This window comes from Nuphar pumila, chromosome 3 (assembly GCF_984573655.1).
Source record: "Nuphar pumila chromosome 3, dmNupPumi1.hap1.1, whole genome shotgun sequence".
In the NCBI taxonomy this organism is placed as follows: Eukaryota; Viridiplantae; Streptophyta; class Magnoliopsida; order Nymphaeales; family Nymphaeaceae; genus Nuphar; species Nuphar pumila.
This window is the reverse complement of record NC_143251.1, coordinates 108,623,534-108,637,310: the sequence shown is the minus strand read 5'-3', so window position 1 is coordinate 108,637,310 and position 13,777 is coordinate 108,623,534. Positions and strand designations below refer to the sequence as shown.

General features: G+C 36.7%; 1 protein-coding gene across 1 annotated transcript in view; it reads right to left on the bottom strand.

The window, feature by feature from the left end:
- LOC149843250 (AT-hook motif nuclear-localized protein 10-like) overlaps positions 1–13,777 on the bottom strand; it is a 49,019-nt gene that overhangs the window by 16,756 nt on the left and 18,486 nt on the right. Inside the window, exon 3 of the mRNA XM_089999677.1 lies at positions 640–771. Coding sequence (XP_089855803.1) covers positions 640–771 — 132 coding nt within the window. The remainder of the gene's footprint in view (positions 1–639; positions 772–13,777) is intronic.

The window sequence follows — 13,777 nt, the reverse complement described above, 5'->3', positions numbered from 1 at the left end:
TTGGTAAATCCCAAATGTACCTTTTTATTTTTTCCTTTTTTCTCTTTTTCCCTTTTTTCCTTTTTCTTTTTTATTTCTTCTTTTTGCTTTTTGGAATCATAAAGGGGCCCCACCCATCTAGTCGTTGGGGCCCCAACAGTCATATTTATGACCGTTGGGGCTCCCAACGACTAGAAGGGAGCCCCCTTTATGGGTCCTCTTTAGTGCTTCCCTCCTCTATTTAAAGAGGAGGTTCCCCCTTGTAAATGCATGGGTTTTTACACCCTTCTCTTCCTTTCTTCAATAAATCCAACTTATGACTTTAAGTCATTTCCTATATTTGTGAGTTTTGTGTGTGCACATTTGGTGTTTGTGTTCTTGGCTCTTGTAGTCACTCTTAAGGAGTGACTTTTGCTCTATTGGTGCTTCCGCCTCTTTTCATTACAATATATTACATTTTTGCCCCTCCTGCACCCAGTTTTTTTGGAAGTGGCGAATCCCCGCACCCATGTGACATAGGTGATAAGTTGATATATTAAATACGGAAAAAAAATCATAAGATATCATGGATACTTTTACAAAGTGCCTAGTATACGTAAATATGTAAATGCAGACACAAAAGCATTTCAATGGTAATAAGGATTTTTAAGGGATTTCCACCTCATATGTCACAGTCCCTCCTGACATTGCTGGTTGGCGAAGACTTGCATTAGATATTGATCCATTTGCTGACAAGATACAAATAGCACGCTTGCGTTGCTGCATGAAGGACATAACTTTCTTGAAAGCATCCTGTTCATAAACACAAATCTTAAACTAGTACTGTCATATTAACTCATGTGTACCAACAGAATACAAAATTAAGTTTAACACAAATGAAACTATCAACATTTTAGTATTCTAAGTTGATAAGCATGAATGAAGATCAGCATATTGCAACCATAAAGCAGCTCATGTAAACAAGCAGAACAAATTCTCAAACTCAAGGATAAAGGAGGAACAAATTCTCAAATGAAAGTTATTAGTGATAACGTGTGGCACGATCATCTATAATGGCTAAACTTCCTACCCAAGGATAATGAAGTAGTTTTGTAAATTACAGTAAAGACTCTATAAGAGGTGTGTGACTTGTCAAAAATGCTTGAAATTTTTGGAAAAAGGAATTGATTACCTGAACCATTTTTAAAATGTTGTACAGCTCAAGCATGCCAAGGAAGCATAAAACTAATTCTTGAAAGTGAAACACCAAGAAATGCTTTTAACCAGAGTTGCTAGTTGAGGAAGCGGGAGCGGGAAGCGAGGCACTTCTAAAATTTTAAGAAACAGGAAGCATTGGATGACTTAGAAGCGAACCGGGAATCATTCTGAAAGCGAGAAGGGAAGTGAACCGGAAGCGAATCAAGATTAGAAGAGAGAACAAAGAAGGAAGCGCCCAAGGATTTGAGTGAGAATCGAAAAGGAAGCGAATATGTAATTATATTTTCTTAATTTACTAAAATATAAGATTTATGTTATATAACTGAGAAACAGTCAACCAGAAATATAACTCAGAAACAGTCAACAAGAAATATAGATTATATAACAAAAAAACAGTCAGATATATAACTCAAAAACAATCAACTAAAAATATAAGTTATATAACTCAGAATCAGTCAACCAGAAATATAAATTATATAAATTATTATAGAGAGAAACAGGAATAAGAAGGGAAAACAGAAAGAAGGAAAAAGAAGAAGAAAAGGAAAAAAGAAAAGAAGGAAAAAACAGGAAGGAAAAAAAGAAAAAAAAGGAAAAACAGGAAGGAAAAAACAGAAAAAAAGAAAGAAAAAACAGGGGAAAAGGAAAAAACTAGAAAAAGAAGGAAAAAAGGAGTACTTTTATTTTTTTGGTAAAATTTACATTTTTAAGGGCTAAAATTAGAATCCTGCTTCCCATTAATAGTAAATTTAAAACTTGCACTTTCCCACACATTTCGGAACCGTTGCATTTCCCGTTTCGGAGAAGCGTGCTTCCCCACTCCTATAGGTACTTCTGGTAACCCTGCTTTCAATACAATCTTATTAGTTGAAATAATGATCATAAAAAACATACTAAGATCAAGAAACATAGTTCACATTGAGAAAAGAGATGAACTTTAATCTCAAAATATAATCTACATGGTTTCAGTTGAAACCAGCAAGCACACAAGAAGTTGAAGTAAACTTGACCTGGTTGAAGTTAGAAATTTTGAACCAGTTGAAGTAAACTAAATAAAGAGAACTAAACTTTCAGAACCACGGTAAAAGATCTATATGGTCCAAAAGTCAATGCAATGGATTACTACACCCAGGACCCTTTGATATGCACAAGAACCTCCAAGTCCATACACTAAAATACCTGAGATAACTCAGAACATCAATTTCAAAACTGAAAAAGTCAAAGTACAAATAGTAGAGATTTTCATCATGGTTGCTATAAGATCATTTTATTATTGATTCTTTTTCAATGTGCAGGAATCCATGGCCTTCATTCTTCATACAATCTTCAGAGGAAGGGATTGGGGGACCTGTTTGCCTCACTTGATTGCCACAAGCCCAGTTCCTTTGGATGTGGATCGGGAAACCCAAGTCAAAATCTTAACATTCTCACCCAGTGAACTGTCACGAAATGGCACGGAATCCAGGACACAAGAAAAACAAAATAATAACTTTATCAAACATAAAGGAAATCCAAATGCATTAATAAACCATACATAGCCATGAGGAAAAACAAGATATAAAAACTTAAAATATTTTGTTAATGAAAAATATTAGTACAAATATACAAGTCAACCTCACTAAAACATTCATGCACACACACTATATACATACATCCTCTCTCACCTATACAACAAAAGCATGAGCAATATATAGAGAAAGACATAATGGCTAGTTTGACTAGTCAAACTAGTTGTTACTGCAAATCCCAACAGCTAGTTTGACTATTCAAACTAGCCATTAAAGCAAATCCTACGGTTAGTTGGTTAATCTCATTTGACCAAATAAATAAATAAATAAATAAATAAATAAAATTACAAATTTAGTCATAAAAAATAATGACTAATAATAATAAAAATAAAAATAAAAATAAAATCCCTATTCTACCCTAAAAGCAAACAATATGTATACTTACCCTAAACTATCCTTTTACTAAAATCTAAATCACAATAAGTATACTTGGTATACTTGGAATTACAATGACAAAGAAAAATACAAAAAGAAATAAAAAGAAAAATACCTATAAGTATACTTTAGTATATTTTGGTATATAATACAATGCATATTTCTTAACACCTCCCCCCTCAAACTTACGGTGGACAGCCGAAAGTTTGCAAACAAAATACAAGGGACAATAATAGATTTTCAATAGCTTCAAACAATAATCTTTATGGTGAGTCCAACAACAATAAATCTTCTAAAGGAAACTTTATGATCATTATTAGGAATCCAATCTTTCAAATCTCTAAGGAGCTTTATCCCAATCCATGACTTTGATTAGATCTTGCATTGAGACAACAAGACAACTACAACCAAAGGATTATCACAAAATATAGTAAAAAAATACAAGAAATATATATAATATTAGTTAAATATATATATATATATGGAGAGAGGATGGCCAAACACACCAAAGACATGAGAAAATACAATGTATAGAAAAAACAATATAAATTGCAATCATTTAAACAATAAGGAGAAAAGTTATTTAAAAAAAATCAAGAACAAACAATTAAATACATGTAAGAAATACAACAAACCTTTCAAACAAGAGAGGGTAAGTGTCAGCACAGGGGGAGAGAATCGAGGTCAAGGAGAGAGAAAAGGGTGCAGGGGAAGAGAGGGTGTGCAGGGGGAGAGAGAGAGAGAGAGAGGCGGGAACGAGGTCGCAGGGGGGAGGTTCTATGTTTCCTTCTCAAGGAAAACCCCCTTGCGGGGGTGTTTAAATAAGGCACAATGGGGGGTGGGGGGTTAACTGCACCCGGATCTGGTCGGATCCAACCTAGATCCAAAACCCTCTTTATTTTTATTTTTTTTTTAATCTCAGGTGCTACAGAATCTCTCATGCAATTGGTCCCTCTGTGAGCCATACCTACTTTTTGTAGACCGTCTCATATGAAATAAACTCCAAGCCACAAAAGGATCAGCTTCTAGAAAATCATCCTAGACTCTATAATCCAGCACACATGTTTTTATAGAGGTTCTTTGGTTCTTTTTGTGCTTTTATATGTTGTGTTTTAGAAGGATAATTGTATGTCATATCCATTTATTTCATTATCTTGTTATATGCATAAAACTTAATCCCAAATCATTCAATTAATGAAAATTGCAGGTCCAATATTTCTCAAACGTGTATCTCTGTCCCATTTATCACTTGTTGGCCATGTTAGGGGAGAGAGTATGTACAATTTAGATTGGCAAGAGCTTTAAGGATAAGGAGATACAATTTAGATTGGCAAGAGCTTTAAGGATAAGGAGATACTCATCATACTTGAAGCATAATTGTAATCCTCTTCTTGTGAGTTATGAGCAATGAGCGGAAATGAGAAAGAGCAAGGCATATTGATATTGAATCTATGTCATAAGGATACAAAAATACAGATAAAGACCAAAGTTACCGGAAGCTTCTTAGGTAGGTGGGAAGCTCGCTTCCCGGAAACTCGCTTCGGAAGCGTGATACTCCTCGCTTCTGAAACTTCATGGGAATCTCGATTCCCACACGCTTCTTCTATGCTTCCTACAGGCATGGTCTATGCTTCCTATATGTTTTTCTCACATTTTTTTCATGTTTTTCATGTATTTTCTCTCACTTCCCATGTACTTTCTCTAAATTGGTAACCATCATTGTTAGATTTTAACAAAAATTTAACTCTTTTAGTGAAAAATCATGAAATATAAGAATGATCAATTTTATTTTAGTTTTTATTTGTTTCTTGTTTGATTCCTATTCAGTTACCATATTGCTTCATTTTTTATTCATATTTCGCTTTCAAATTGAAACTCCGCCTGTGTAGTTATACACTGCCGGTCCCAAGCCCGGATAAAGGAGGAGGGTTGCGGTAGGCCTGTGACAGCCAGCATAAAAACTTTGTCATATCCTATGAAAATGAACCAATATGAGAATTTCGTTGGGGCGTTCCCTACTGAGCGACGCGCTGTACTCTCTAGGCCCGGAGGCAGTGATAAATGTGCAAGGGTTGCTAGGTCGTCGCCCAGAAGCGACGCGTCACACCGGCGCCCGGGTGTGGTGTCAAATAGGCAAGGGTTCCCTCACTTTGTTGGACGGGTGGGGGTAAAGAAGTTAGTCCAAGACCATAAAATTAGGTTAGCCACTTGGAACATAGGGTCTTTAACTGGTAAGTTGGTAGAGTTAGTAGATGTTATGTGTAGGAGAAAGATTGATATTTTATGTCTTCAAGAGACCAAATGGGTAGGTGAGAAAGCTAAAGTGATAGAACCTTGGGGATATAAGATTTGGTATACAGGAATAAATAGGAATAGGAATGGAGTAGGGATTGTTATGAGTCGTCAGTTTATAGATAATGTAGTTGAGGTCCGTAGGAAGGGTGATAGAATTTTACTTATTAAATTAGTATTAGGTACGGATATTATTAATATTATTAGTGTTTATGCACCTCAAGTAGGTTTAGATGATTTCATTAAGCATCAATTTTGGGAAGATTTAGATGGAGTAGTCAAAGATGAAACGCAAAGGGTTTTAGTCAAAGATGAGGAGATTAAGGAGAGATGGAAAGATTATTTTGATAAGCTATTTAATGATAGTCATGCTCAAGATCTTGGAGACTTCTCCATTCCTTTTCATGAGATAAATCGTGACTTCATGCGCAAGATTCAAAAGAAAGAAATTGCAGAGGCTTTGAAGAAAATGAAATCAAGAAGGGCAGTTGGCCCAGATGGTATACCTATCGAGGCTTGGAAATGCTTGGGAGAGAAAGGTTTAGAATGGTTGACAAATCTTTTTAACTTGATTTGGCGAACAAATAAGATGCCTAATGAGTGGAGGAAGAGTACTTTGGTGCCTTTATATAAGAATAAGGGTGATATACAAGATTGCACAAACTATCGTGGTATAAAACTCATGAGTCATACTATGAAACTTTGGGAGAGGGTGATTGAGTCTAGGTTGAGGAAGGTTGTCATGATATCGGAGAATCAATTTGGTTTTATGCCTGGAAGATCAACTATGGAAGCTATACATCTTCTTAGACAACTTATTGAAAGATATAGAGAGAGGAACAAAGATTTGCATATGGTTTTTATTGATTTAGAGAAGGCATACGATAGAGTACCTAGGGACGTTCTCTGGTGGACAATGATGAAGAAAGGTGTTTCTCTCAAGTACATTAGTATAATTAAAGATATGTATGAAGGAGTAGTAACCAATGTCCGCACTTGTGGAGGGGTGACAACCAATTTTCCGATAACGGTTGGGTTACATCAAGGATCTGCTTTAAGCCCTTTCCTATTTGCGATAGTGATGGATGAGCTTACGAGATCAATTCAAGAAAATGTACCGTGGTGTATGTTGTTTGCTGATGATATTGTTTTGATTGATGAGTCTAGAGCTGGGGTTAATGCTAAGTTAGAATTATGGAGACAGACATTGGAAGCTAGAGGTTTTAAGTTGAGTAAGAGTAAGACTGAATATATGGAATGTCGGTTTAGTAAGCAACGAAGTAGTGATGGGAGTGTAGTGAAGCTTGGTGAGCAAGATATACCGGTGAATGATTATTTCAAATATTTGGGATCCATCATTCAAAAGTATGGAGAAATTGATGGAGATGTAAATCATAGGATAAAGGTTGGGTGGATGAAATGGAAAAGTGCTACTGGAGTGCTGTGCGATCGTAGAATGCCATTGCGGTTGAAGGGAAAGTTTTATAGGACGACTATTAGACCCGCTTTACTATATGGTACAGAATGTTGGGCTGCCAAGAGACATCATATTCAAAAAATGAGTGTAGCTGAGATGCGGATGCTTAGATGGATGTGTGGAAATACAATAAAAGATAAGATTCGGAACGAAGAGATACGTAAGAAGGTAGGTGTTGCACCCATTGAAAATAAGATGCGAGAGAATCGTTTACGGTGGTTTGGACATATTCGGCGAAGGCCTAATGATGCTCCAGTTAGAAGGTTAGAGAAATGGGAAAATATATTAGTTAAAAGAGGTCGGGGTAGGCCTAGGAAGACTTGGATGGAGATGATAGGAAAGGATATGAATGCTTTGAACCTCACCAAGGACATGGCGTTGGATAGAAATGATTGGAGGAAAAGGATTCATGTGGAAGACCCAAAATGAATTTCTTTTTTGGTTCATATCGCTGACCCCAATTGTTTTGGGATGAAGGCGTAGTTGTTGTTGTTGTTGTTGTTGTTGTATTTCGCTTTCAAATTGATACTTTGCTTCCCACTTCCTATAAATTTTAAAATGCTTGGCTTCTCGCTTTTGCTTCCCGTATCGTTTCCAGCTTCTGCTTCCTAGTTTGGCAACCTTGATAAATACACAACAAGTGTAACAACCCCAAACTAACCCTCGAAAAATGCGATTTTTTTTTCAATAATTGCGGAAAACCTCCCAAGGACCAAGGGCACATTACAGATTTAATATTCACAACCCATTAACCATTTCAGACATAGAATAAATTTAAACTATGAACTGATATATACATATATATATATATATATATATTGATCAACCCATCCTAATGTAAAACTGGATTGGTGGGGACAGGTCAGCAGACTCATTCAGGAGCCCCCTCCAGATTACCAGACCAACCTGAAATTCAAACCCATATTTCATTTGGATTTCAGTTGTACCCCTTGGTTCCGACATACCCAGCAAGAACTCGGTTCAAACCGACTCTTGTGCTCAGCTGGACATGTACCATAAACAGATTTAGTATAAGAGAACATTAAATCTGTAAAGGTACAGAAACTACATAAGTGATCAATTTAAATGCATGTCCAACAAGCTGTAAAGTGTTTTAAGCATGTAAATATACCTAAATATAATAAAAAGAAAATCTGCGCATGTAAATAGGTCTGAGTCTGTTCACAATTTTAAGCATGTAAATCGTTTAACATGCTGTCTACAATATCAGCAATTAAGTTCACGGAACAGCAACTGTACAGGCCATCAAATCTGAATTTCGTGAGGTTTTGTTCATACCTCCAACAATTTTTTTATCACAGCAGAAAAAGAAATCCTTAAAAGGTGCACAACCACACCAAGGTTTTTTTTTCTTTTTACCATGAATCGAGACTGTGACAGTCTCACCCAAACAAAAATACCAACATACACCAGACCATGTGACATACCTGTTTGTAAAATACCTACCGGCTGATTTAGCAACAACCAACATAGGCTAATTTTTCAGAGCTGCTGGACCTCTTAACCACACACACACACACACACATATATATATATATAGAGAGAGAGAGAGAGACATGTGAAAACCTTCATCATACATGGTAAGTTGAACCAAGACGTGATGATTCAAGAAAATAAGCATTTCAATGGCTCTTGGTCTTATCCAAAACCCAATGTGTATTCAATCAGAGAAAAACGCAGATTCAAATACTGAACCTCAAACCAACAAAAAAATTACTGCAAAATAAATTGAACTACAATCAATCCTTCTTGACAAATAAGAATGATGCACCCCAAGGTGACACACTCAGCCTGATAAATTTCTTATTAAGAAGCTCTTGTAGTTGCTTCTTCAATTCAACGAGCTCAATAGGTGCCATACGATATGGTGCTCGAGACACCGGTGTTGCGGATCCGACTACGAGTCGCGCAACAGAAGTAGGCAATCCCAGTTGGCGCACCCAGCAACAGACCCGCAACATGGCCAGTGTCAGCGTAGGGCAGGACAGTCGCCACACGGGCAGCGTGATAATGCATGAAATGCATATCATATTATCATAAATTTATGCATTTATATGAACTTTTATAGCTTAAATACCCGTGTTTATGTTGTTTTATGCAAAGTTACCGGAAGCGCCTATGTAGTAGGGGAAGCACGCTTCCCCCGATACGCGTTTCAGAAGCGTGAAACATCCCGCTTCCGAAACGCGTGGGGAAGCATCTCTTTTTTTGGGGAAGCACGCTTCCCTTTTATGAGAAGTGTGTTTCCCTTTTATGAGAAGCGTGTTTCCCTTTTATGGGAAGTGTGCTTCCCTTTTATGGGAAACGCGCTTCCCTTTTATGGGAAGCGCTTCTCCCTCGCTTTCCCCATGCTTCCCCCTCGCTTCCCTCTTTTTTTCATTTTTTTTAAATTTTTCTCTTCTTCTTTTTTTGTTTCCCCCTCGCTTCCTAGGTCGCTTCTGAGACGGTTCGTGACTCGCTTCTAAGTCATCCCACGTTCCCGCTTCCTAAAATTTTGAAAGTGCCTCGCTTCCCGCTCCCGCTTCCTCGTCTGGCAACCATGGTTTTATGTGTGAAGGAGCTTCGACTCGAATTTCATCAGAATCCAAGTTAAAATGAAGAAATTAGAACATTTTCTGGAAAATCGGATACATACCGATGCGAATTGGATCCTGATCCGATCCAAAACCCTTCTCAATAGAGTTTAGATCTGATCCATATTTCATTTGAACCAAAGTCCATAGATCCAATTAGAAAAATATCAAAAAAGTCCTAAAAGTGGCACATAGTGTTTTTTTGGTAAATTTAGAAAGTTTAGGTAGTATTTTGGAAATAGTTTTAATAAGGCCTTATTTTGTAATTTTTATAAAATATCCTTATAAATAGGAGACATCCAACCTTGTTTTAGTTGTCTTTGCCTAGGGTTTCATGCCACCCTCTCCAAACCCTTGCTACCCTCTTTCTATATTTCTTATTTTTTCTCATTTCTTCTTTCTCGTCTACGATTTCTAGATTTTTTCTTTTTCATCATATTTTTGTGTTTCTTTTTCTTGTTTGGATTCGTATTTACTGTAGGTACCCACGGCTAGAGGCTTACAACTCAGATTTGGTATCAACCACCATCTACTTTCACGATCGGCGGCCGAGAACTCTCCCTTTGCAACCGACCGATATTTTTTCTTCCACCACCGATCTCCCCCTTCGTTAACTCGGTTTCCAATTGTGCTACAGCCAAAAACGTAACTCCAGCAATAAAAAGGTGTTTGTGGCGTGATACCCGAGGTATAAGTCCTCTCTTCTCTACCCCCAAACTTGTCGAGCTGCCCTTGAGGTGAACCTTCCTCCCCCTCTCTACTTTTCGGTCTTTATTTTCAGAAAGGGAAAATCAGACTAACGTGACCTGAATCGATTTTAAGAAATAAGAGATTTTAGGGAAATGAAGAGGATAACAAATCTGATCATACATTCAAAGGAATCAAATCAGATTTAATTTGCCACTTTGAAATAAGGGAAAATCAGGCTAACATGACCTGAATCGATTTTGAGAAATAAGAGATTTAAGGAAAATAAAAAGGATAACAAATCTGATCAGACATTCAAAGGAATCAAATCTGATCTTATATGATCAGATTTGATTTGCCACTTTGAAAGAAAGGGAAAATCAGGCTAACGTGACCTGAATTGATTTTGAGAAATAAGATATTTTAGGGAAATAAAGAGGATAACAAATCTGATCAGACACGATCAGATTCAAGTTGACGCTGAGAAGAGAGAATGACTAAAAGATGAAAAACTAATTTGACCCAATATGATCAAATCGATTTTTGGGAAATGAGAAGGATAAAATCTGATTTAGAACAAAAATCAAGCTGAGAAGGAAATAAGAAGGGAAGAGAAACTCGACCTGATCGTTAGACCCCGACCTGCTTTGATACCATGTCATAAATCATGCACCTGTGTGTCCGGTTCAGATTGCAGAAAGGGAGAGAAGAAAAGGAGGCAGCAATGAGCAGCACGATTCTCAATAAGAGATCGTGCCCTATATTCCTGGTTATATACTTAATACAGATTAGATCGGGTCTGTGATTCTTCAGTCCAGACCCGATATTATCTATCAAGTACGAATACAAAGATACGGACCCGTATGTATATATACAGTCTCAATATTCCCCTGTTGTTGTTGTTTCTGAGGACGGTTCTAGTGGTTCCCCTGTTAGGTCTTCTGCTTCTTCCTCTGTGCCCTCTGCGTTTTACCACCAACAGGTGGGTTTTTTCGTGCTCCACCATTATTGTTGCCCTCCTTCGACTGCACTCCCTTGAATCTATCATACTCCTCATTCAGGATGGAAGCCAATTCAATGGCATCGCTAAACGTCGTAAGATGGCTAGTCATCACCCATACGCATAACCCGTCCTTAATCCCTCTAACATGCTTCACTGTCCTCGCCTTGTTATCAGTAAACAGGTTGGGGCAGTATCTCTCCAGGCTCTGGAAATTGGTGGTATAGTCCACCAAACTCATGTTTACCTACGTCATCTCGAGGAATTGTTATTGCATTCTTTTTTTGGCGAAGGAAGAAAAGTCTTCTTTCAAAAACTTCCCTCGAAAGGTCTCCAAGAGAATGGTCTTATCAACAGTGTACTTCACCTTTCACACTGTGTCCCACCATTTCTTGGCATCACCCTTCAGACGATATGTACCAAAATCAGTTTGTTTGTTCTCTATTATAGGCAGGACACAGAAACTGCGCTTGATCTCCTCGATCCAGCTCTCAGCAGCTTCAAGGTCAACCTTCCCAGAGAAAGTTGGCGGATCCAACTTTAGAAACTCATACGTCAGTGAACCAACGTTCGTGGTCACAACTGATGCAGGGTGCACACAAGTCGTAGGTTGAGCAATTTAAGTCCAGATGTACGTCGTCACAGTCTCGGCCAGACTATTGAGGGCATTTGTCAAAAAACCCTTTTGCTTTTGCCAGTTTTCAGGAGCGCTAGCACGGCCATGAGTATATATCTAAAAAAATCAACCAGAAATTATCAGAAAATTTATACCCCTAGATCAAGCCTATCCCTTAGAATTGATCCCGACAAGACACATAATCACATCAAACATGCAAATTAAATCATCATACATTGATTTAATTATAATTGTTCATACAGTAAAAAACAAAAAAAATCATAATTACAAGACCGTAAGGAAACAAAAACTCACAAGATACATCTTACTAATGATATAGAGACTACTTTCGAAATGCGAGTTATGGTCTTTATGGTGGTGGTTCTGACTAGCTTTGATATCAATTCTGTAACGACCCCAAACTGACCCTCAAAAAATGCAATTTTTTTAAACAATTGTAGAAAACCTCACAAGAACCATGGGCACATTACAAATTTAATATTCACAGCCCATCAACCATTTCAGATATAGAATAAATTTAAACCATGAACAAAAATTGCATTTACTAAATCAAATAGTTCCCATTGAAGGTTCACACAGTTTCCCAAAACAAAAACAAAATATCTCAAACACGTCAGAACCCGAGCCACCACACCATAACCCTCGAGTCCTCCAGCCAGATGATATCTCCATCATGGTGCCTTAATACCTGAAAAAGGTTTTTAAAAACAAAATAAGAACCAAAGTTCTCATAAGAGACCCTCTCGAAATCCAACAGTAAAGAATTTAACATAGACCACATCAAACATAAGTTTAAGAGAGTTCTACAAACAATACATATTCAGAACAAACTTATAATTTAAACAGTTCAAGCAAGGAACAATAATTTTATACTAAATTAAATATTTAGGGATACATGAAATCAATGCAACATATATAGATAACTTTTTAAGTTAAATTATCAGAATTAATTTTGCATGCGTATCCTTATTTAATTTGTATGGATAATGTTTTAAGTTAAATTATCAAAATTGCTTTTGCATACATATCCCTATTTAATGCACACAAATTTAATTTTCACTTTCTTACAAACCCGCGGATACTAAAAAACGGACAAAGTTCCCGAGGTTCAAGGCAGCTCCTAGTGGTAGTTTAAGACATAATTTGTATTTTAAATTACTGGGTTCTATATTTGTTCCTCGATCGATATTAGGAATCATCATCATCAATCGAAACATTAAGAATCATCATCTAATGCTGGAACGACAAGGAAATCAGCATTCATTCACGTCACTTTTTTGGTATACCAATAGCTACAGCTGAGTCAACAACACCACTCCCAGGCAAAGTGACGAAAGTTTCATATAACCATGGCCGAAAAACATACCTCACATTGAGTTCTTGTGAACAACAAATGCACATGATGTTTAGAATACTCAGAGTCCCCACACCAAGGAAGAAAATTATTACATTGTTTAGTCTCTTTTACAATCTTAATTAATTAAGGGTTCTTTACACAAGAACAGTTATACAAATCAACATGCAATAACAAATTTGAGCCATTGCCCTAACAATTCAACGATATAATTGATTCAAAAACAATTTCAAAAATCATTTTGCAATGCATTTCCAGTTTACTATATCATAAGCAACACATGCTCCTGGCCTCCAAAGGCTCAACGGTGGTTCAAATATAACCACTATATAAGTTAATAAGATTTAAATGACATTGCAAATTTTAGTGAATAACAATCACACATAAATATTCAAGTTTTATGTTCTCGATACAACATCAATGCATATTCATAACAAATAAATGAATGTGCATTAAACCAGCCATATCAATTTTACCATGTCAACCGAAAACACAAAACTTTTATAACCATTCAAATTCAACATCTATTTTCCTCATATTGACTAACTACATGAGGCAGATCAGTTTTAACACTTTCTAATAGGAATCAGAGTTACAGACAACTAAAAATTCAGATT